Source organism: Phyllostomus discolor, chromosome 2 (genome assembly GCF_004126475.2).
Source record: "Phyllostomus discolor isolate MPI-MPIP mPhyDis1 chromosome 2, mPhyDis1.pri.v3, whole genome shotgun sequence".
In the NCBI taxonomy this organism is placed as follows: domain Eukaryota; kingdom Metazoa; phylum Chordata; class Mammalia; order Chiroptera; family Phyllostomidae; genus Phyllostomus; species Phyllostomus discolor.
This window is the reverse complement of record NC_040904.2, coordinates 167,441,734-167,463,484: the sequence shown is the minus strand read 5'-3', so window position 1 is coordinate 167,463,484 and position 21,751 is coordinate 167,441,734. Positions and strand designations below refer to the sequence as shown.

Sequence of the window (21,751 nt, the reverse complement as noted above, 5' to 3'; positions counted from 1 at the left end):
ATGTGCTCTGACTGGGAATTGAACCTGCAATGCTTTGGTGTGCAGCCCGAGCTCAATCTACTGAGCTACGCCAGCCAGGGCTTTGAAGAATGCCTTTGATGGGATTAGTAACACAACCAAGGAAAGAATGAGTGAGTTTGAAGATATGCCTGTAGAAACTTCCCAAAGTGAAAAGCAAAGAGAAAAAAGGAATTTAAAAAAACCAGAATGTCCACATACAATAGCTGTAAATAACCTCATGAGCATAGATAATAATAAAACGAAATAGAGTTTTTAATATTTGCTACTGTTATTTTTAATGTAATTTATTCAGTTCTAATTTTTACAATAATGGCAGTTTAAAAGCCAGCTCAGAAAATTCCTGCAAGTTTAGCAAGTGGCTCTGAAAAGTAAATACGAACTGGCTCAGCACTTGAGATAACTTAGAGACTCACTGGAAGTACCATATTCAGATTTAAATACTATTTTCCAGGTTCCATTATATGCTAAACACTATGCTGAAGAAATTTGCATACATTAGCTCATTTAATTCTCATATCTCCATGAAATAGATACTATCTCCATTTGCTTATTTAAAAAAATGAGGATTACTCTATTGAAAGTCAGGCAACTAGAATATGGCAAAACTAAGATTTGAGCCCAGGTCAGTGCTCTTTCTACTCACTGCCTTCTGGAGCTTACAGTATAATAAAACTGGGGACAAGTAAAAAGATAACTAACACTTGATCACTCCATTTTCCTGAAGTTATTTAGCACACTCCCAGTCCAGCCCCATCATGAACCCATAAATCATGAGCCTCTTTAGACAAAGGGAGTGTCAATTATTATAATTCTTCAGAACACTACCATGGTTACCAAACACAGTGCTCCAACCTGGACATTCCAGAAGAGGACAGGGAGAAGCTGAGATGGCCTTCTTCAATTTACATCTATTGGGATATCAAAATTCCTTTCAGCACAAGAAAAGGGACACAACTGAAAAAACAAGTAAGGGGAATATAGAGTAAGGTGTTAGAAGGCCCGCTTCATGGCCATTTCTTTTCCTACCTTGAGTTAGAGATTTATCTATCTCCCAAGATTAACAGCTACACTAGTTAAAATTACGGAGTAGGCAGAGTATCCATTCAGGCTCCTCCTCCTATCACTTAATTTCCTTGTTAAGACACCCAGTTTGTTCAACCAAATGAATGTATTCCTTTGCTCATTTAGCCAACATTTACTAAGCACCAAGTTTGTGCCAGGCTTTATGTTGGTGACTAGGGTTACAAAGACAGATAGGATAATGCTTTTGTCATAAATTGGCTGACTATCAAATAAAGATAAGTATGCAATGAGAAAATTTGCATTATTGCATGAGATTAAATATGAAATGCTATGGAGACACAAAAGAGGAAATACCTGATACTGTTGAATTTGAAGTGAGAATAGGGGGATCCTTTAGAGCAAACTTGATACACAAATGCTTCTAGAACTGAGTGTTAAACGATGACTAGAGTTCACCAAGTAGACAAGAAAGGAAGATAGCACAGACAAAGGAACAGAAACTTGAGAGTTATATTACGTGAACATTCAACTCCTTGGGTACATATAAATGGTGAAGTAAACAGATGCTGCAGACAAGCCTTGAAAACTAGGCAGGGCCAGCCCTAATAGGTGTGGCTCTGTTGGGCATCATCCCACAAAGCAAAAGTTCACCAGTTTGATTCCCGTTCAAGGCACATGCCTGGGTTGCCAGTTCAGTCCCTGGGTCAGGGTGAATACAAGAGGCAACTAATCATGTTTCTCTGCATCCCTCCCCCTCTCTAAAAATAAAATAAATAAAATCTTTTTTAAAAAAATAGGCAGGGCCAGATAAGTGAAGATGCTGTTAGTCATGCTAAGGATTTTAACTTTATAGGGAGCCGTTGGATTTTTAGTTGGCAGTGAGTATCAGATTTGTATTATATCCACAACAACTAGCAGTGCCTCATACATAATAGAGGTTTAAAAAATTCACGGTTGGGCAAAAGTAGGTTTACAGTTGTTAGTATGGAAAAATGTATAATACAAGAATAAACTGTTGCACATACTCACAACTATAAATAAACTTTTGCCCACTCCATACAGTGAAGGATTGAGTAAATCATATAGAATGACTAACCAAAACAAGTTAGGGAAGGATTTGCAGGAGATGTGACAATTGATTAAGGTCTCAGAAGATGACTTTGAAAGCACAGAAATGGAAAAAAAAAAGGTTTTCTGTGTATAATAGAGAGCATGTGAAGGAAATTAAGTATAGGCAGGTACTAAGGCAAAAGTTATATTGGGGTGAGGGATGGGGGTTACTGGGAAAGTATAAAGGACAAAGTTAAGATTGTGAAGGACTGATCTTGTATAGGCCTCCACTGGGCATTCTCTGTCCTCTTCTAAGTCCATTATAGAAGTTGTGTTTTACATGCTCAGCTTCCAGGTAAGATTTGTAAAAAGGGTCCCGCTGGTAGGCCCTAGGAATCCCTTAATAGCCCTACACCAGCCCTGCTCACTTGCCCTCACTTATCTGGGTCCCAGCATTATGCCACAGGGCTACTATTCTCTCCAAATAAGGAGCTCTTCATCCTCAGAGAAACACACTTGGCCTAACCCACAAATTCCCCTTGTTTCAGGCCAAGAGTAGGCCTCTCCTGGCTGCTCCAACCCTACTTGCCACCTACTAGATGGGGCTTCTCACCATGAGAGAACTAAAAATCAAGTCTGGGATTTTTCCTACCCAGATAGTTAAACACTGGTGGATAAGACTTGGTACCACCCCCAAAAGGACTGGGTCTCATTTCTGATTAATTTCTTTTAGGGTAAGCAGAAAGACTTCACTTCATAAAAACTGGGGTCCTCTGTGGGATGATAGGAACGTATCCTGATATCATCTGCTTACCCGAGTTTTTTCATTCAAATATCAGAGGCTAGAGTCTAGACTAAACTGCTAGCCTAAAACATCAGGTTAGAGGGAAGACTGGACATCAAATTTGCCTCCACTAATCCCCTGCTTGCTTCCCCCACCCCCTTCTATTTTACACACTCTGGTTACCTCTCAAGATGTGAACAGAGGAGATCCACTTGCTAAATTCTAATTAATCCCTAATTTTGTTGATTCACGCATTTAATAATAACTACCTATTTAGCATGTACTGTGTTCCAGGCATTGTGCTTCGAACTCTACATGCATGATTTCATTTAATCCTCTCAACATTCCTGTGAGGTAAATGCTACCATTCCCATTTACCAATAAGGAAACAGGCTCAAAGAGGTTCATTTATTTACCCAAGGTCTCAGTGACAGAGCCAGAATTTTATTCCAAATTATCAAACACCTATGTCTGTTCATTTTTAAACACTTAGTTATTTAAAGAGATGAATGATACAGGTTTTTTGCTGTGAACAGATCACTGTACAAATGATTGATGGTCAGCCTTTATAGAAAAATCTATCAACCTCTAAACCCTGAAGTTTGAATGTCAGTTGAGCTTTACCTAGAGTTATTTAATTCACTGTTCACCTACATATGGTTCTCAAGATTGTCAGGAGCCCACCATTCACTGGAGCTGAATGGTAACTTTTTGCTCAGCTAATGGCCAGAATTGTTGACTTGGGAACTTCCTTATTAGAGTCAACACCTTGGAACCTTCTCCCAGAGCCCCTGAGCAACTTCCCAAGTAGTGTTCTGCAAGAACAGAAAAGAGTAACTGGGTGGGTTCCTTGTGGTCTTTGTTTTTTAAACACACACACACTCTACAGAATCATCATTATGGGGTCCACCTATTATATGCAGGTACCAAAACAATGGTTTGATTTGTTTTCTGTGCTTAAAACTCAAACCTTGCTGGACTTATTAGTAAAAACTCAATGCTAAGAGTTCAACCATATCTTATTTCTCCATATAAAACTACGAACTTTCATGTCTAGGACAAGAATTTAGTGAAATCACTATTTGACAAGGCAGCTGGTTACCACTACTCCAATCTTTCCAGGAGGCATCTTGAAGTAAATGTGGCGCATCAGACCGGGGAGTGTGACTCACCTAATCAATACCCATAAACTTCTAACCACCAAGTAGGGACCCCTGATATAAACCAGCCAATAGACATCAAGTCATCAAGCTTGGATCAGTTAATAAGTCCTATATAATACAAGTTGAGTGAAATTACAGTAGAATCTTATTGAATAGTTGGTTAGTTAAAGGGAGATTACAATGTATATTGGAGAATCAAGGAAAGATACATTTCTTACATTTTTTAGTTTCACTTAATATGTGTAACTGTAGTTAAACCATTTTTTAATACAGTGTCAATCTCTTTTCTTTCAAAATGTGTCTACTGATGACTTTTTTCCCCCTCAAGGTATCATCCACAATTTCCATTTGGGCTTATTTAAAGTGGATTCAGGGACCTGCAAAGCAAATTTATGTTTTAATGATTTTCCTCAAATCTTTTAGTTGTCCCTCTCATGTCTAATCAACAGAAATATTTAAAAGTTATCTTTTATTTTTATTTTTTCAATCCTCACCCAAGGATATGCTTTTCATTAATTTTAGCAAGGAAATGTAAGAGGGGAACATTGATAGGTTGCCTCCAGCACACACCCCGATTGGAGAACCTACTGAACCTATAACCTTCGGGTGTGTGGAACAACACTCCAACCGAGCCACGCAGCTAGGGCAAAAGTTATCTTTTTACTTCATTTTCAAAGTATTAAATATGAAGAACAGTGCTAAAAATGGCTTATAATGAAAAAATAAGAATTTCCTTCCCCAGGTTTCTCAGCTCCACTCTTAAGAGACAATACTTTTCAACTATTTTACTTTCTTTTGGTATTTACCTTTATACTTCTAAAGAAAAAGTTTACATGCATGTATTGATTTATCTATTTGTGGTTAATTATATATTGCCTTCCTGATATGACAGTTGAAAATTTAGCTTTCTTAATCTATACCCTGTTCTCTCTCCCACCCTAGTTTTTCCAGTATAGTTATATTAAGCAAAATTTTAAGAATGGCCCCCAGTGAAACTTCCCCTTGTATAATCTCCATCTCTTTGTGGGATGTGGTGGAATCTCTGAATATGATGGATGACACTCTGGTGATTGTTACTTCATATGGAGAAAGGGAGATTATCTGAGTAGGCCTAATTTATCACACAAGCCCTTTAAAAGCAGAGTGTTTTTCCCAACTAGCAGCAAAAGTGGAATTCAGAGATTGGAAGCATAAGTGGGATTTGACACATCATTGCTGGCTTTGAAGATGGAAGGGGCCACATGCCAAGGAATATGGGTGGCATTTAGGAGCTGAGAGGAGCCAGGCTTACAGCAGACAAGTCCTCTTTAAATTCCACATGTAAGTGAAAACATACGATATTTGTCTTCTCTGGCCGACTTATTTCACTTGGCATAATACCCTCTAGGTTCTTTCATGTTGTCACAAATAGATTTCATTCTCTTTTATGGCCGAGTAATACTACATGGTATATGTATGTATGTGGTCAATTAATTTTCAACAGGAGTACCAAGACAATTCAATAGGGAAAGAATAGTCTTATCAACAAATGGTGCTGCAAAAACTGGATATCGACATTTAAATAATGAAATTTGACCACACCTCACACCACACACAAAAATTAACTCAAAATCATAGACATAAATTTAAGAGCTAGAACTTTAAAGCTGTTAGAAGAAAAATCTTTATGACCTTGGATTAAGCAATGATGTCTAAGATATGACCCCAAAAGCATAAGCAATAGAATGAAAGATAAATTGAATTTCATCAAAATTTTAAGTTTTTTAAATGTTTGGATTACAAGGCAGATTTTACATAATTAAGTATAAACCCTTATTAAATTAGTAATCATGAAAGAAAATTAAAGTCATTAAACAGCTGCATGAATAAAGGCTGTGGGCAGACTCATAGATACAGAGAACAGACTGTCAGCTCTCAGAAGGGAATGGGTAGGGGGCTGGGTGAAAAAGGTGAGGGGAATTAAGCTAAAAAAATAAAAACAAAAAACCTCATAGAAGGACAACAGTATGGTGACTACCAGAAAGGGGAGTAGGGGAAGGAAGGAGAGGGTAAAGGGGGGATAAAGGGTGACAGAAGGAGACTTGACTTGGAATGGTGAGCAACACAATACAATATGCAGATGATGTATTATAGAACTGTATCCCTGAAACCTATATAATTTTATTAACAAATGTCACCCAAATGAGGTCAATATAAAACAAAATAATAAAAGAAATGTATAAATTTTAAAAAGAAAGAAAAAGATAAAAAGGCTGTGGGCCCAGATGATTTTGATAAATTTTTTTTCAAAATTTTAGAACAGATAATTCCATTCTTAAAAGCACAGAAAACAGCCCTGGCTGTTGTGGCTCACTTGGTTGGAGTGTAATACCACATACCGTAAGTCACAGGTTCAATTCAAGGTCAGGGCACATACTTAGATCACAGGTTTGTCTGAGGCAGCCAATTGATGTTTCTCTCTTGTATCAATCTTTATCTTTTTCTTTCTCTCTCCGCCCTTTTCCCTCCCTCCCTCCTTTCCTCTCTATCTAAAAGCAATGAAAAAATGTCCTTGGCTGAGAATTAAAAAAGGCACAGAAAACAATGAAAATAATGAACACGAAACTGAGTCAATAATAAAACATGATACAGAACATAGTATAAGAGAACCTATAGACCAATGTAAATATAAGTGGACAAATCCTACTAACAGGTCAGATTCAAAAATGCATTTAAAATCTAGCCAAGATAAAGCTAATGCAGTTCATTGCTATCAAACCAGTATTACCAAAAATATTTTTTGAAGATTTTATTTATTTATTTTTAGAGAAAGAGTAAGGGAGGGAGAAAGAGAGGGAGAGAAACATTGGTTGCCTGTTCCGTGGCCTCAAATGGGGACCTGAACTGCAATCCAGTTATGTGCCCTGACCAGGAACGAAACCAGCAACCTTTTGGTTCACAGGCCAGTGCTCAATCCTCTAAGCCACACCAGCCTGGGCAAGTATTGCCAGAAATATTGAAGGAACAGGAGTAGGAGGAGGAAGTGGATGAGGTAGAGAAAATACTAATAAAAAATGTCAATAACTACATACCTATCAATAATTACTTTAAATGTGAATGGATTAAATGTCCCAATCAAAAGACAGAGTGGCTGAATGGACAAAAAAACAAGACCCAAGTGTTCACTGGTACATAGATGTTTGGATAAAGAAGATGTGCATATATGCAATGGAATGTTGGAATATTACTTGGCTGTGGAAAAGTATGAAATCTGGCCATTTGCAACAACATAGATGGACCTAGAGGATATTATGCTAACTGAAATAAGTCAAAGATAAACACCATATAGTTTCACTTATCTGTGAAATCTAAAAAATAAAACAAAACAAACTCATAGATACAGAGAACAAACTGATGGTTGTCAGGTGGGAAGGTGTTTGGGGGACTGGGTGAAAAGGATATAGGAATTAAGAACTATAAATTGATAGTTATAGAATAGTCACAGGGAGGTAAAACAGAGCATAGGGAATACGAGGGGAAACTCCCCAAAATGGAACTTATTTACAAAAAAATTGTGTATTCTTACATGTTTAAACTTCAGTCACCTTCAAAGTACTCAACATTTGATGCAATACACCTATCAAGATGTTTTTTCCACTCCGCTAAACAGTTTTTGAATTTGTCAATTTTGATGCCTTTTAGAGCTTCTGCCATTTTTTGTTTCACCTCTTCCACGCCAACAAAATGTTTCCTTTTCAGGACTTTTATATCCGGGGAAACAAAAAAAGTTGCTCAGGGTGAGATCAGGAGAATAGGGATGGGGGGGGGCGGGGGGGGGGTCATGCCATTTTTGATCCAAAACTGCTCAACACTCAGCACAGTGTGGGCAGGTGTGCTTGTAAATCACCCATCATGAAATGGGCAAATACATTGAGTCTTCCAAAAAAATTCACTGAAGCCAAACACAGACTCGTACAACAGTGCCAGCTGGTACACTGATACAGGTGGGTTCCTAGAACACTCACCTAGCGAGGGAAGCCTGTACTGCAAGGCGCCAGCCTCCCAGAAGGTTATCCAGGGTTTTAAGGGGGTCCTCCCTTGTATAACTGTGTAATGACTATGTATGGTGTCAAGGAGGTAGTGTACTTATAAAGGGAAATCACTTCTTAAGTTATATAAATGTCTAACCACTATGTTGTACTCCTGAAACATATAATACTGACTGTCAACTGTAATTAAAAAGTAAAAAAAAAAGCCCTGGCTGGTGTGGCTTAGTGGATTGAGCACTGGCCTATAAACTGAACCATCACTGGTTCAATTCCCAGTTAGGACACATGCCTGGGTTGCAGGCCAGGTCTCTGGTTAGGGGCATGTGAGAGGCAGCCACCTGATGTTTATATCTCACATTGATGTTTCTGTCCCTCGCTTCCTCCCTCTCTTCTCCTGTCTCTGAAATAAAAAAGTTTAAAAAATTAAAGAATATATTAAAGACAATCATCTACCATCAAGTAGATTTATTCCAAAAATACAATGGTGGCTTACTATTAGAAAATGATTAATATAATACATCACATCTATATGTCAAATTAAAAAGATATATACAACTATCTCACTAAATATTAAAGTCATTTGATATTTTAAAAAATACTTTGTAAACTAAAAATAAAATTATATTCCTTAGCATGATAAAGACCTCCCAACCTTATACACAGAAATAAATTCCAGATAGATTAAAGCCAAACATATAAAACAAAACTATAGAACTATTACAAGACAACATAGAATATTTTTACAACCTTAAGGTGGTTTTGAAAAATCTTTCCTTTAGAACATAAAGCCCAGAAGCCTAATAGAAAAGATTGATAATTTTTACTAAGTAAAAAATTATAAATGATGTATCAGAAGATATCATAAAGTTAAAAGGCAAGAGACTAAGATAAAATATTTGTTATATATAGATGTGTGTATACATAAACACGTGTATATAAATGCATATATAATCATATGTATAATTCATATATATAATATTCAGAATATACCAAAAGCTTGTAAGTAAAGCACCAATCCAGATTATTATTCTCCTCCAACATCAGATATTTATTTATTGAGAACGGATTGTGACAGACACATGTTAGGCACTGCCAGTACAAAAGTGACTAACACAGAAAATGAATAAATAAGGTACAGATCATAACAAGTGCTGAGAAGGAAATAAGGGGGCAAAGCAATAAATCCAAAGTTATAAATTGCTGGCCAGATGACCAGACACAGCCTGCAGAGTGCTTTTAAAAAAAAAATTGGAGCAACATTTAAAAATCAGGAGATTTTATGTAAAGGCTCCATTTCTAACTTCTCTTTAAAAAAGTAGAACTAGCCACACTGGCCCTAAATTCCCACATGACCACAAACAGCCAGAGCAAAGTAGCAGCTGCTCCTTTAGGTGGGACAGGTTTCTTACTCAGCTTGCTTTACTCATAAACATTATCTTCCTGGCTCTTACAGGCAACTGTATTTGCAGATAACCATGATGGAGAGTGGGCCTTGGGAAGGCCCACTTTATAATAGTGATCAAAGAAGTAATATTTGAGCAACGCCCTCAAGAATGAGGACAAGTCAGCCATGTATAGAGCTTAGACTAGAATTTCATCTTTAGGAGAACAAATTTCGAAACCTAGAGCAGTTCAAGGCCAAAACTATAGCAAAGCACTTCCACCTCCCACTTTGAGGCATTGCTTTCGCTGCATCCCAGATAGATGCCTGTTACTCATCTCCCATTTCTGACACGCCATTTTATTGTACACACCTGCAATGCATATACGCTCTCCCCATCATCCAGACCTCATTACAAAAAGAACTTTAGAACAATATTTCTGATCATACTATCCTATCCACAAAGAAATTCAGGCAACCTGGCTACCCTCTGCCAACTTTGGCTTCGACCATGTGGTTCAGACTTCTGCCTGAAAATTCCATTCAGTAGGAATGAGTAACACTGTGATGGGAGACTTGTCTCATATCTTTCTGTGACTTCAGAACTGGCTTGGGAAATTCACGAAGAGGGAAGGGAGATTATGAGTAAAAGACAGCATTCTATTTGGCTCCTAGCAAGGCCATACCACCTTACTCATCTTTCTAATTCCAATTTCTACATTAATTCAAGGAACCCACAGTTCCTAACTCTACACTCACTCTTAGCTCCACAATCCTAATGATCTTGCAGGAGTCTAATTTTTAATCCACACTTATCTTCAGAATGATTCTCTGGGCCCACTCTCTTTGTAGCTGATTTCACCTTGTTAATACATTCAGTCAAGTGGTTTGATTCTTGCTCTTCAACCTGTTCTCTGTGCTCAAATCAAGCACACTCTTACCTGGACCCTAAACTAGGGCTTTAATAGCAACCATAAAATGAACCTGTTCATATTGACACTTTTCATTCTTAACACTGTAACTAGAATGATACTTTGAAGTCATTCACATTTTTCTTTGAAGACAGGTGTTTTTTCCTTCTAGTAGATGTGAGTGTATTAACATTTAATTCAAAAAGCCCCCTCAAGCTTTCCTTATTATAATCATAATGGAAACTCAGAGGTGAGTCACCACGTGTAACTAAATATTCTGCCAGTGTCTGCCCCCTTTTCTCTCCTCCTGCCAATAAAGAACCAAAATAGAAAAACCAGAGAAGAAAACAGGGTGTAGGAAGCATACTTCGGTCTATCCCCAACTTCAGAAACTCAGTATTATTAGGTTCCCAAAATTTTTCAGATTCAGAGGCTAAATCACACTAAGCAAATTCCGAGTGCTTCAGTTTCCTCACTTGTAAGTAGAGATAATAATGCCTTTCTCATAGGTTTGCTGTGGAGAGTAAATAAAATAATGTACAATATATCTAAGACCTAGCACATAGAACTATACAATAGATGACTGGAAGAAAAGTTCTAAACCATAGTATGCAAGTTACTATTTATTGTACATGTAGAATATATATATACCTTTCCTATGACTGGAATATCTTTGTCTACTTCTCAAGACATACTTCCCAGGATAAGCCTGGGAAGGAACATTTTTAACTGTAAGATTCCTTGAGAAGAACAATATTCTGGCTGGCATCAAAGGATATTTCACACAGGCCCTTAAAGAGCCTGCTGCCCACAGAAGAGCACACCTGACCATGAACTCTGGTTCTGTCAGTAGAATTCTCATGTCTACCAATTAATGGATTCCTGCCCCTCCCAGACCCACCCTTCCTGATCCTAATACTGGTTGCCCCTGCAAGTTCAGCCTAGCTTCCAGAGTTCACTCACCTAATGCCCAAGTCTCTTAAGTACCAAAGCTTTCCCTTTCCTGTCTTGCCCAGGGGACCATGGCCCTATATCTGTCCTTTCCTTTGCTGAATGACTCTACCTGCTTTGAACCCTGCTCTCCTATACACTTTTTATCATCTCACCTGGACACTTCTCTTGGTCCAAGAGGGTCTCTGTCTTGATTTTAGACAAATTAACTCTTATCTGGCCCTTTGCTGAGACAACTCCCTTGCCTTGTTATATGAAAACCACTGGCCAAGCTAGACCTTATCAAAACACAAATATATACTCACTGCTCACTGACAGAAGTTTCAGAGGCAAATTGATAGGAGTAGGTGGTAGAAAAGATTATGCTTGTTCTTGTCTAGAGACAAATGACCTCTCCCTGCCAGACTTGCCAGCGACAGCTCTCTAGCCACAGACACAGTGACATCCGAGCTATCCACATCCAACGGGCCTCACTCCATCTTCCTCCACTGCTGCCTTTATTATTCCTCTTCCCAGAGGAATTCACTAACTAGTCCTCACAGTTGCTCTTACTTCTAATTCCAAATGAATCTCTTCAAAGAATGACAAGTCTCAAGTCTCCGGTAAAAACTGAGCACATCTAACTTGCATTATCATTTTCTGGATCCTGTCAGAGGATGTAATTGGTGATTTTCCCCACCTTGGCTGGAGTGTCCTCTGCTCAATTTCCTAGGTCTTCTAGCCTCTCCAGCTGCAGGTTCAGTGACTCACTAGTTAGGAGCCAAAGCGGGGCGGGGGGGGGGGGGGGGGGGGGGGGGGGGGGCGGATACCATTCTTAGATTCCAGCAGAGGGCACTGCACTTCTGGCTTTTCAAACACAAGCAGGAAATCAGCCAAAAATGAATTGGGCAAAGCCTCTGAGCCCCTCTGCCTTTCCAAACCGATAGACCTACTATAGTTATAGAAATGTATCTTTGAAACAACCCATATGTCTTGTAGCTGCTACAGACCACCATCCTCTATCTGCCCGAAACTGGAGGGGAGAAAGTACTCAAGCTTCTCATAACTACAATCACCCAAAGCCTAGGGAATGCACACCTCCGGGGTAGGTGATTGCACTGCTGCAGACACGCCACTTTTCCCACATTGGCTCAGCCTTGCCCCACTGATCTTCCCCACTGGGACTGATCCAGTCCACTGCAGAGTGGCCACCAGGTTCCTGTCATCTGTGGTCCCTGATGCTGGCCATAGGAAGTGATATTACACATTTCAGTGGAGCTCAGGAAGTCAGGGTTCTGTCTCTGGATCAAAGTAACGATATCATGTCCCCTGCCTAATTCAAGACTGCTCTGGGGTGAGCAGGATACCCTTGACAGCACCCACACTGACCTGTGCAAAAGAGAGCCCATCGGGAAGCTAGTTCTTTTAGTCCATGTTTTTCCATAGTCCTTGATCTTTACTGGATTCTCTGATTAGGTTATTCCAAGAGTCAGTCTGGAGCAGTGGTTAAGAGTATGGGCTCTGGCACCAAACTGCTTCAGTTAAACTCATGTCTCTGCCACATGCTAGTTATGTGACCTTGAGGAAATTACTAAATTTCTGTGGGCCTCTGTTCCCCTATTTGTAAAATAAGATAATAATAGTACCTACCTTCTATAGTTGTGGCAAGTACATTTACTAAATATTAGCTTTTTTATTGTGACCTCTAGATTCAGGGGTATCTAACCTGTGGCCCAAGGGGCTACAGGTGGCCCGAGATGGCTATGAAGGCAGCCCAACACATCATAAATTTACTTAAAACTTTTTTTTTGCTCATCAGTTTTCATTAGGGTTTTTATATTTAATGTGTGGCCCAAGACAATCCTTCTTCCAGTGTGGCCCAAAGACACCAAAAGGTTTAGACACCCCTGTGAGTCTAGAAGACCCACATAACCCATTTTAGGTAAGCAGTCTGCAAGCAGCACTATGCCTCTGTGTTATCTCACACTCCATCTCCTCCCCACTGTGTTCAGGACCCTGAGCAAGTGCACCACTTTGAGGAAGATTTTTTGGACATGGAAGCAAAGGAATTCCCCCAAAGGTGAAATGTACCCTGAGGATTGGTCCAGTTCCCTGATCTTGCACTCCTGTCCACTTCCTCCCAAAGCACTGGCAATTTCCTTGTATCAGGAAAGACAGTAAGTGCAAGACAGCCTTCCAAATATACATCAGCCAATTTCAACCCATTTTAACGTCCCAGCCAACTTTGAGCGGTTTATGCCCAGCATTGGATATAACCTCTGAGGCAGGAGTCATTTCATATGTACAATACGACAACATTTCTCTCAAACTGATCTTACATGATTTTATAGTCAGGGTGGTACTATTCAGTTAGCAGTAACACCAAGTGTAAGACAATTACTAGTAATGAGTGTTAGATATTATAACCACTATGTACTAAGCATCTGAATAGGCAGGCAAGCACCCTAACCTGGAAGTCAGAATTCTAGGAGCCACTTAGGCACACACATTTTAAAAATTCTCCAACCTGAAAATATTGTGGCCAGTCAGCCTCAGTTCCAACCAACAGAGGCAATGGGCAAAATAGTAGATAACTAAGATTTTGTGATGACTCCAGTGGCCCTGGGAAGCCTACAATATTGAAAAACCTGCAACATTAATTAGGATGAGTGCGAGATCCAGCCAAGTTCTTTTGCACCATTCCAGATGTCCTTTATGGTCTATCCAAAGCAGTTAAGTGTGGTCTTATGGCAACTCCCATTTCACATCCCAATTCTAGAAGAAACTGTTTACAGTACTCCATATCTATTTAGCCCCCAAAACTATATGAAGCATGGCATTGTATCAACTAGGTGGATGAATATCATCTACCAACAAAATTATGGATTCTACTACCTTGTCACTGTGGAGTTTGCTTATAAAGAGCTCAGTGTATCCCTCTACCCAAAACATGCCCTTTCACAGAGTCTGTGACATGATTCTTTTACCTTCCCCTCCCCACACTGCACCCTAGGTAGCTTCCAATCCTGGAAGTTTGGGAAAGCTATGATTACCAAAAATTATCTTCCAGCCTGCCAAACACTGATGTGAAGAGTATGTCAACCAGTGCTTGATTCAAAAGGAAGGCATCAAGTGGGTAACATTGTCCAGCACGCCTCCAAGCACACAGTAATGACCTACGTGGAAAGCTGGGAACCTATTATTTGGAAATTGATGAGATAATAGAGAAGATTATCTGACTGTACCCTTAAGGACAGTCAGTCTGAGGCCAGATGAAGAGCCCCCACCGTCACATGCACTCAGACCAATGGGATCTCAGTCCAGATCCCATTTCCTTCAGTCCACATCTACTGAGCCATGAACATTCTACCACCTGTTACTTGCCCAAAGTCAAACCACCAAACTCAAATGACACTAGTTCCAGGAACTAGCCCCTCCCATTGCTGTAACTTGTGATGAAGGACAGATCAGCCCCCTGGTTCAGCCCAGGCTTCCAGAACTCTATACTCTGCTGCCTCTCCAAGTCCTCAACTGTCTGTAGGGGAAAGTTATTCAAACTGTGTGCCACTCTGGCAGTGTCATTATCTCAGAGAATACTAAAGGAGACTTCCACAGGCATGCAAAAGGGAGGGAAGAGGGACAGAGGGAGTGGGGCCAAGCTAGAAAGAAGGCAAAAAGCTGGAGCTGGGGAAGAACTCCAGAAAGGATGAGGCATCCCCACGCTCCAACAGAGGTAAGGCAGCAGTTCAACAATTTCCAGAGAGAGTGGCTAACTTTCATCCAGTTACTGACAGCTCGGGATCCAGAGATATAAGCCAAATCCTATTTAAGCAGAACATGAATTTATAAAAAGAATATTAGTGGGATTTTATCAAACTAAAAAGTTTCTGCACAGCAAATGAAACAATAATGAAAATACAACCTGCAGATGAGAGAGAATATGTGCAAACCATACATTTGGTAAAGGGTTGATAACTGAAATATATAAGAAACTTATAATTCAATAGCAAAAAAAATCTGGTCAAAAAATGGGCAAAAGAACTGAAAAGACACTTCTCCAAAAAAGACACACAAATGGCCAACAGGCATATTAAATGATATTCAACATGATTAATCATCAGGAAAATGCAAATTGAAAACACAGTGAGATAACACCTCGTGTTAAAGGGGTTATTATTAAAAAAAAGAAAAAGATAAGTGTTGGTGAAGTGGAGAAAAGGAAACCCTCATGCGCTGTTGGTGGAAATGTGAATTGGTACAGACAATATGGAAAACAGTATAGAAGTTCCCCCCAAAATTAAAAATAGAACTACCATATGATTCAGTAGTTCCATTTCTGGATATATATCCAAAGGAATTGAAATCAGGATCCCAAACTGATATCTCACTTCCATGTTCATTGCAGCATTATTCATAATACCCCAGACATGGAAGCAACATAAATGTCCATAATGCATGGGTAGATAAAGAAAATGTGGTATATATATACAGTGGAAATCCTGCCATTTGCAATAACACGGAAGAACTTGGAAGACATTATGTTGAGTGAAATAAGCCAGACACAGAAGGATAAATACTATATGATACCACTTATAGAAGGAATCTAAAATAAACCCACAGGAGCAGAGAATAGAATGGTGGTTGCCAGTGGCAAGGGGAAAGGACAAGGGTGGAGAGAGTAGTGAAAGAGTACAAGTTTCAGTTATACAAGGTAGGTCTGGAGATCCACTGTGTACACAGGGCCTATACTTACACTTAACACTGTATTAAATACTTAAAAATTTGCTAAGAGGGTAAATATTGTTAAATGCTCTTATCACAAAACAGTAACAACAATAAAGAGGGTGGGAGGCAATCTCTCAAAGGGATGGATATGTTTATGGTATACATTGTAGTGATGGTTTCACAGTTGTGTACTTATCTCCAAACTCATTAAGCTGTATTTACTAAATGTGTACAACTTTTTATGTCAATTATACAGTAAAGTAGTTTAGCTGTAGAAGGAACCACGAACCAAGCTTCATGGATGATAACCAAAAACATCGTTGAGAATTATGTTGCAGACCTGGTTTGGCATGGACACTACTGCGCTCAACACTGGGGTGGGCACTGCCGGCACCAAGGACACTGGGCCCTGCATACTGCTCCTAGACACAAGTGCAGCCTTGCTGCTGCAACTTCCCATCAACAGAAAAACAACTTTACATGTCCCTGCTTCTTTCCAATCTCACCTTTGATTCAAAAGCTGAAATAGGTGTATTTAATTGCCCTGGCCAAACTCTTTACCCATGCCCTAGCTGCAAGAGAGGCTAAGTATATTAGTCCCACAATTTTCAACATTTTTCATCACATGGCACACATAAACTAATTACTAAAATTCTGTAGCACAACAAAAAACATAATTTGCCAATCTGAAAAAAAGTATAATTTTGATTCATTCACACTAGACAGCTGGTGTTATGTTGGTTGTTGTCATTTTTTATTTGATAATCTAAGGGAAAAGAGGTCAGTGCCCCTATGTTTTAAAAATTCTTGCAGCACACTGGTTGAAAATCGCTGTCTTAGTCTGCTAACATAGATTGGGTGGCTTACAAACAAGCGAAATCTCTCACAGTTCAAGCAGCTGAAGTCCGCAATCAGGATGGCAGCATGGATGGGTGAGGGCCCTCTTCTAGGTCACAGACTCCTCTTTGTGCCCTCACATTGAGGAAGGGGTGAGGGCACTCTCCCAGGCATCTTTTATTTTATTTTTAATTGAATTTATTGGATGACACTGGTTAATAAAATTATATAGGTTTCAGGTGTAGTCCTATAACACATCATCTGTATATTGCATTGTGTGTTCACCTCCTCAAGTCCAAGTCACCTCCTCTCACCACTTATCCCCCCTTAGCCTCTTCTACTTTCCCTCACCACTCTTCCCCTCTGGCGATCACCATGCTGTTGTCTGTGTCTATGAGTTTGCCTTTTTTTTTTTTTTTTTTTTGCTAACCCCACAAATCCCCCTCCCCTGACAGCTGTCAGTCTGTTCTTTATCTCTGAGTCTGTTTCTATTTTGTTAGTTCATTTTGTTCTTTAGATTCCACATGTGAGTGAAATCATACAGTACTTATCTTTCTCTCACTGGCTTATTTCACTTAGCATATTGGTCTCTAGGTCCAACCATACTGTCACAAAGGGTAAGATTTCCTTCTATTTTTATGGTCTCAGGCCTCTTCTATTTTTTATTATTGTCGTCATTATTTTAATCCTCACCCAAGAGCATGCTTATTGATTTTAGAGCATGGAGAAGGGAGGAGGGAGAGAAACATCAATTGGTTGCCTCTTATAATGCATCCCAACAGGGGACCAAGGACTGACCTGCAAACTAGGTATGTGCCCTGACCTGGAATCAAACCCACAACCTTTCAGTTTACAGGATGTCACTCCAACCAGCTGAGCCACACAGCACTAGGGCTCAGGCCCCTTTTGTAAGGGCACTAGTCCCAATGCTGAGGGCTCTGCCATCATGACTTAATCACCACCCAAAGCCCCCACCTCCAAGTACCATCACCTTGGGCATTAAGTTTTCAACATATGAATTTGGGGGAGGAGATAGACATCAGACCATAGTACTGGGTAAGTAAGATTTGGTCTTTTTGGCCTAGAACTGGTTTTGCCTCAGAAGGATTTCCAAACCCTCATAAGAACACTAGATCTACACTGTACTACTCTGCCCTACCACATGCTGCCCTGCCCTGCTTTGCACTGCACCCATCCCCTGTCCCTCTCCACTTGACCCAGCACTAGTCAGGCTCCAAGTCAATAGCAAACTGAGTCTTCCCTAATGCTTCTAACACTTGCTATCTTGCTGCCTGAATTACTTTTCCTGATACTATCATGTCCCACGTATTTTTTCTTAAGATCCAAGACTCAGCTCATACATAACTTCCCCTATTGGACCAATTAAAGCTCTGCAAATATGCCAATCCCAGAAAGGTAGTGTCTATCCAGATAAAGTGCCTTTCTTTTTTTTTTTTTTTTTTTTTTTTGGCCTGCACTGATCCTAAGTATCTGTCTATATCTTGATACCAGCAGGAGGCCACTCAAAACTCAGGAGTCGCTGAGGCTGATGAATAAGAGAGTGGTGAAGAGAGGTCTCTTGATCACTGGGTTCTCCCTCTCTCCCCTCTGTCACAGGCATTGTGATTTGACTCCTGATATCCCAAGAATCGAGAATCAGACTTGAGTGGCTAGGAGAGATCCCTGCCATATGCCGGGTTGTCAGGAACACTAGAGACTCAGAGGATCACGTAGACCCATTTGACAAGTACTCAGTTCTAGTTTGCTGTCATTTCAGACCAGAAGGAACCGGTGCCCATGAAGCTTCCCCCAATTAACTCAGAAGATGGGAATTATTCTGTGCACAAGAATAGCCACACAAGGTACCACAAAGCAGTACGGAAGGTGTTGTTAAAGACATGTAAGTATCTTCGAGTGGGTCATGTCTGAGTTCCTAAGTAATGGCTTGGATGAGGTGAGGCATGGTTCTGGAACAGGAAAAAAAGAGCCAAAAAAAGAGACTGAGAAACTGAGGGAGAAAGTAGATCTGAGTGGCAGAGTGAGCAAGATAAAAGTTGAATCAGACTTGGAAGCACAAGATCCAGGTTTGAGTCCTAGTTCTGCCTCTTTTAAATGTCACTTATCCTTAATTAACCTGCTTCCTCATCCATTAAAAAAAAAAAAAAAAAGCCCTGGCCTGGTAGCTCCATTGGTCAGAGCACCATCCTGATGTGCCAAGGTTGCTGGTTCAATGGCTGGTCAGAGCACATACAAGAAGCAACCAATGAATGCATAAATAAGTGGAACGACAAATTAATGTTTTTTTTTCTCCCCCCTCCCTTTCCTCCCTTTCTCTCTCTGACTCTAAAATAAAATTTTTAAATGCAAAAAAAAAAAAAAGAAAAAGAAACAAAATGCCTGCTCTACCAATCTCACAGAATTGCTATGTGGATCAAACTAAAAATGAGACAACTTAGGAAAGCACTTGTATATTATTATGTGTTATGCCTGTGAGGAGTGGCAGAGCAAGTACTAGCTTTGGAGTTTAAACTGAGTTTAAGTTCCAAACAAGCCATGTGACCTTAAAAAAGTTCCTTTAAACACTTACCTGCTGTGGACCATCTGGAAAAGGGAATAATGCTCTAGCATTGCATAAAAGTTAGAGAAAATGTACATTTTAAAAAGCATCAAGGACAAACTACTGACAGATGTGATAACTTGTAGGAATCTCCAGGAATTATGCTATATAAAGAAAACCAGTCTCTAAAAGATCACATACTGCATGGTGCTGATTATATAGCATTTTTTTCTTTCTTTTTGTAAAATATGGAATGCTGCATAGATTTGTGTGTCATCCATGCTAATTATCTCTGTAGTATTCCAATTTCAGTATATGTGCTGCCAAAACAAGCACTATAATATTCTCAAGAAAAACAAGATTATAGAAATGAAGAAATGATTATAAATTACCAAGCACAGGTGTAGGCGATGGAGGGAGTAGCTGTAAAAGGGCAACTCCAGGATCGTGTAGTGATGGAGCTATTCTCTATCGATATGCTAATACATGGTTGTAATATCGTGCAGTGGTTTCCCAAGATGTAACCACTGGGAGGAAATGGGTGAAGGGTACACAGGATCTCTGTGCATCATTTCTTACAACTACATGTGCATCTATAATTATCACAAAGTTAGTTTAATTTAAAAAACTACAATGCTTTCAGAACTTAAAGAAGACATACATGAAGGAGTACTAAGAGTTATTTCTAATAGCAAAACTTTTTAAAAGCTTATTATTGATTAATAGGAAAACCACTAAGTCAAAATGGTATATTATGGATTTTTAAAATGTTGATTTTAAATGCCAAATGCCCAGATTATTAGGCTTTAATTCTAAATTTTTTAAATACAGAAATTTTATACAGTGGTATAATTAGATTTATCCAAATAAATAGTGAAAATACAAAAAAATCTAAGTAAGTCTGATATTCTTTCAAAAATTTAAAAACACCTCTAATACAACATTTAGAACATGATAGATACTTGGTAAATGGCATCTATGAGGGTAAGAAAACGTGAGGTAGTATGTTTGCTATGTTTCAGAGATTTAACTGAACAAAGGAGGGAACTATTTCACAGAGAAGGGCCAGGAATGAGGATAATTAAGCCTTAAAAAATAAAAGAACCTGGGAACCCATCTTGCACATTTGCCAACCTGAGCTGACCACTTCTTTTCCACAATCATAGCCCTTGGGGAAAGCTCTCTTGGAGATGGCCCTAGTAGCAGCCTGAACCAAAACAGATTCAACTGACCGAGAAGGGTGTGAAATGCTGGAATCCGGAAGTGAAGCTGGGTGTGGTGACCGAATTCCTAGGACTTCTCAGCACCTGGTCCGGCCCAGTTGCTAGGCTGGGCTCATGCTGCCCTGAGGCACAAAAGGGAGTAGAGAACTAAAAGAAACTGGATAACCTGTTCTTCCCCAAAACTTTCAGTCCCCAATCAAGTCTTCAGAATGCCCTTGACTGATGCTCAGAACTTCAGCTTCTGGAGGTCCCATGATCCAGGAGTGCGCCCAGAGGATACCATGCCCTGGATCCGGGGCCCTCACCACTGCCTCATTAAAAGCCCGATGACCAGGTTAGGCTGGGAGGGGTGAGGTGGGGAGACCAAGGGAAGTACTCCCTCCTCTCACTTAAATCCTCACAGACTATTTTATCTGTATTCAGAGTTAGTGAATAGAAGAGGTGGTTTGGGTCTTGGCAGGGAAAGCTGGCCCCAGAATTTGGGCAGTAGTGGCGTTCAAAGAAGTTAAAGATTTGTCTGTGTCTTTGTGCTTTGCCTTGTGGGCAGGACTTCTAGGCAGACACGAGACAAGTGTCTATAGCATTCCCATGGGGTCCGGGCAGTGTCTGGTCCCTTCCTTGCTGCCTGCCCTCCCCCCAGCCACCATCCATTGGCAGTAGCCCTACTTCCTCAAGACCACCCCTGCCCGGTCAGCGCTGAGGCAGTCTTGGGAGCTGTGTGTAAGGACCCCACCACGCACACATGGCCTGGCCTGGCTGAATCTGAGGCCTTCTGTTTTTCAGGTTTATGGAGCACTGTGTCCTCAGTGACAGACTCTTCAGTCTGTACTGAGCAGGATGTGTTTGCAGAGGGACTCAATGGACTGTGGCAGGAGGACAAAGAAGCGGAAAGAGGAAGAAAGTGGCCTGGTTCTGACGGCTGACCAATGGGGAGAGGGGATTGAAAAAGCAGAATAAAATTAGACCAGACTAGAAGTCACTTGTATGCACTGACAGTGAGGGGACAGAAATTATCCCAATGCCCAGATTCCTGTGCGATCAGGTATGGGAGAGACTGCTGAAGCAGCCAGAACTTGGTGTTTGCTTGGGGAGGAGCCAGAGCACTGGAAGGGGCCAAC

General features: G+C 40.1%; 1 protein-coding gene and 1 pseudogene across 1 annotated transcript; one reads left to right on the top strand and one right to left on the bottom strand.

Moving 5' to 3' along the window:
* Positions 1-101: 101 nt before the first annotated feature.
* On the top strand, positions 102-21,736 carry TEX49 (testis expressed 49). The gene is made up of 4 exons (XM_028533003.2): positions 102-987; positions 18,631-18,753; positions 20,823-20,967; positions 21,417-21,736. Exons 1-4 carry the CDS (start codon positions 909-911, stop codon positions 21,463-21,465), a joined length of 396 nt encoding a protein of 131 aa, XP_028388804.1. The 5' UTR covers positions 102-908; the 3' UTR covers positions 21,466-21,736.
* LOC114514237 lies at positions 19,653-19,746 on the bottom strand (annotated as a pseudogene).
* Positions 21,737-21,751: the final 15 nt, after the last annotated feature.

What these genes read in the sequence shown, in the direction of transcription:
- TEX49 (XM_028533003.2), top strand. Translation starts at nt 909, where the DNA reads ATGGCCTTCTTCAATTTACATCTATTGGGATATCAAAATTCCTTTCAG. An exon ending in GAAGGTGTTGTTAAAGACAT is followed by an intron (nt 18,754 to 20,822) that starts GTAAGTATCTTC and finishes CAAAACTTTCAG; the next exon opens with TCCCCAATCAAGTCTTCAGA. An exon ending in ATTAAAAGCCCGATGACCAG is followed by an intron (nt 20,968 to 21,416) that starts GTTAGGCTGGGA and finishes TCTGTTTTTCAG; the next exon opens with GTTTATGGAGCACTGTGTCC.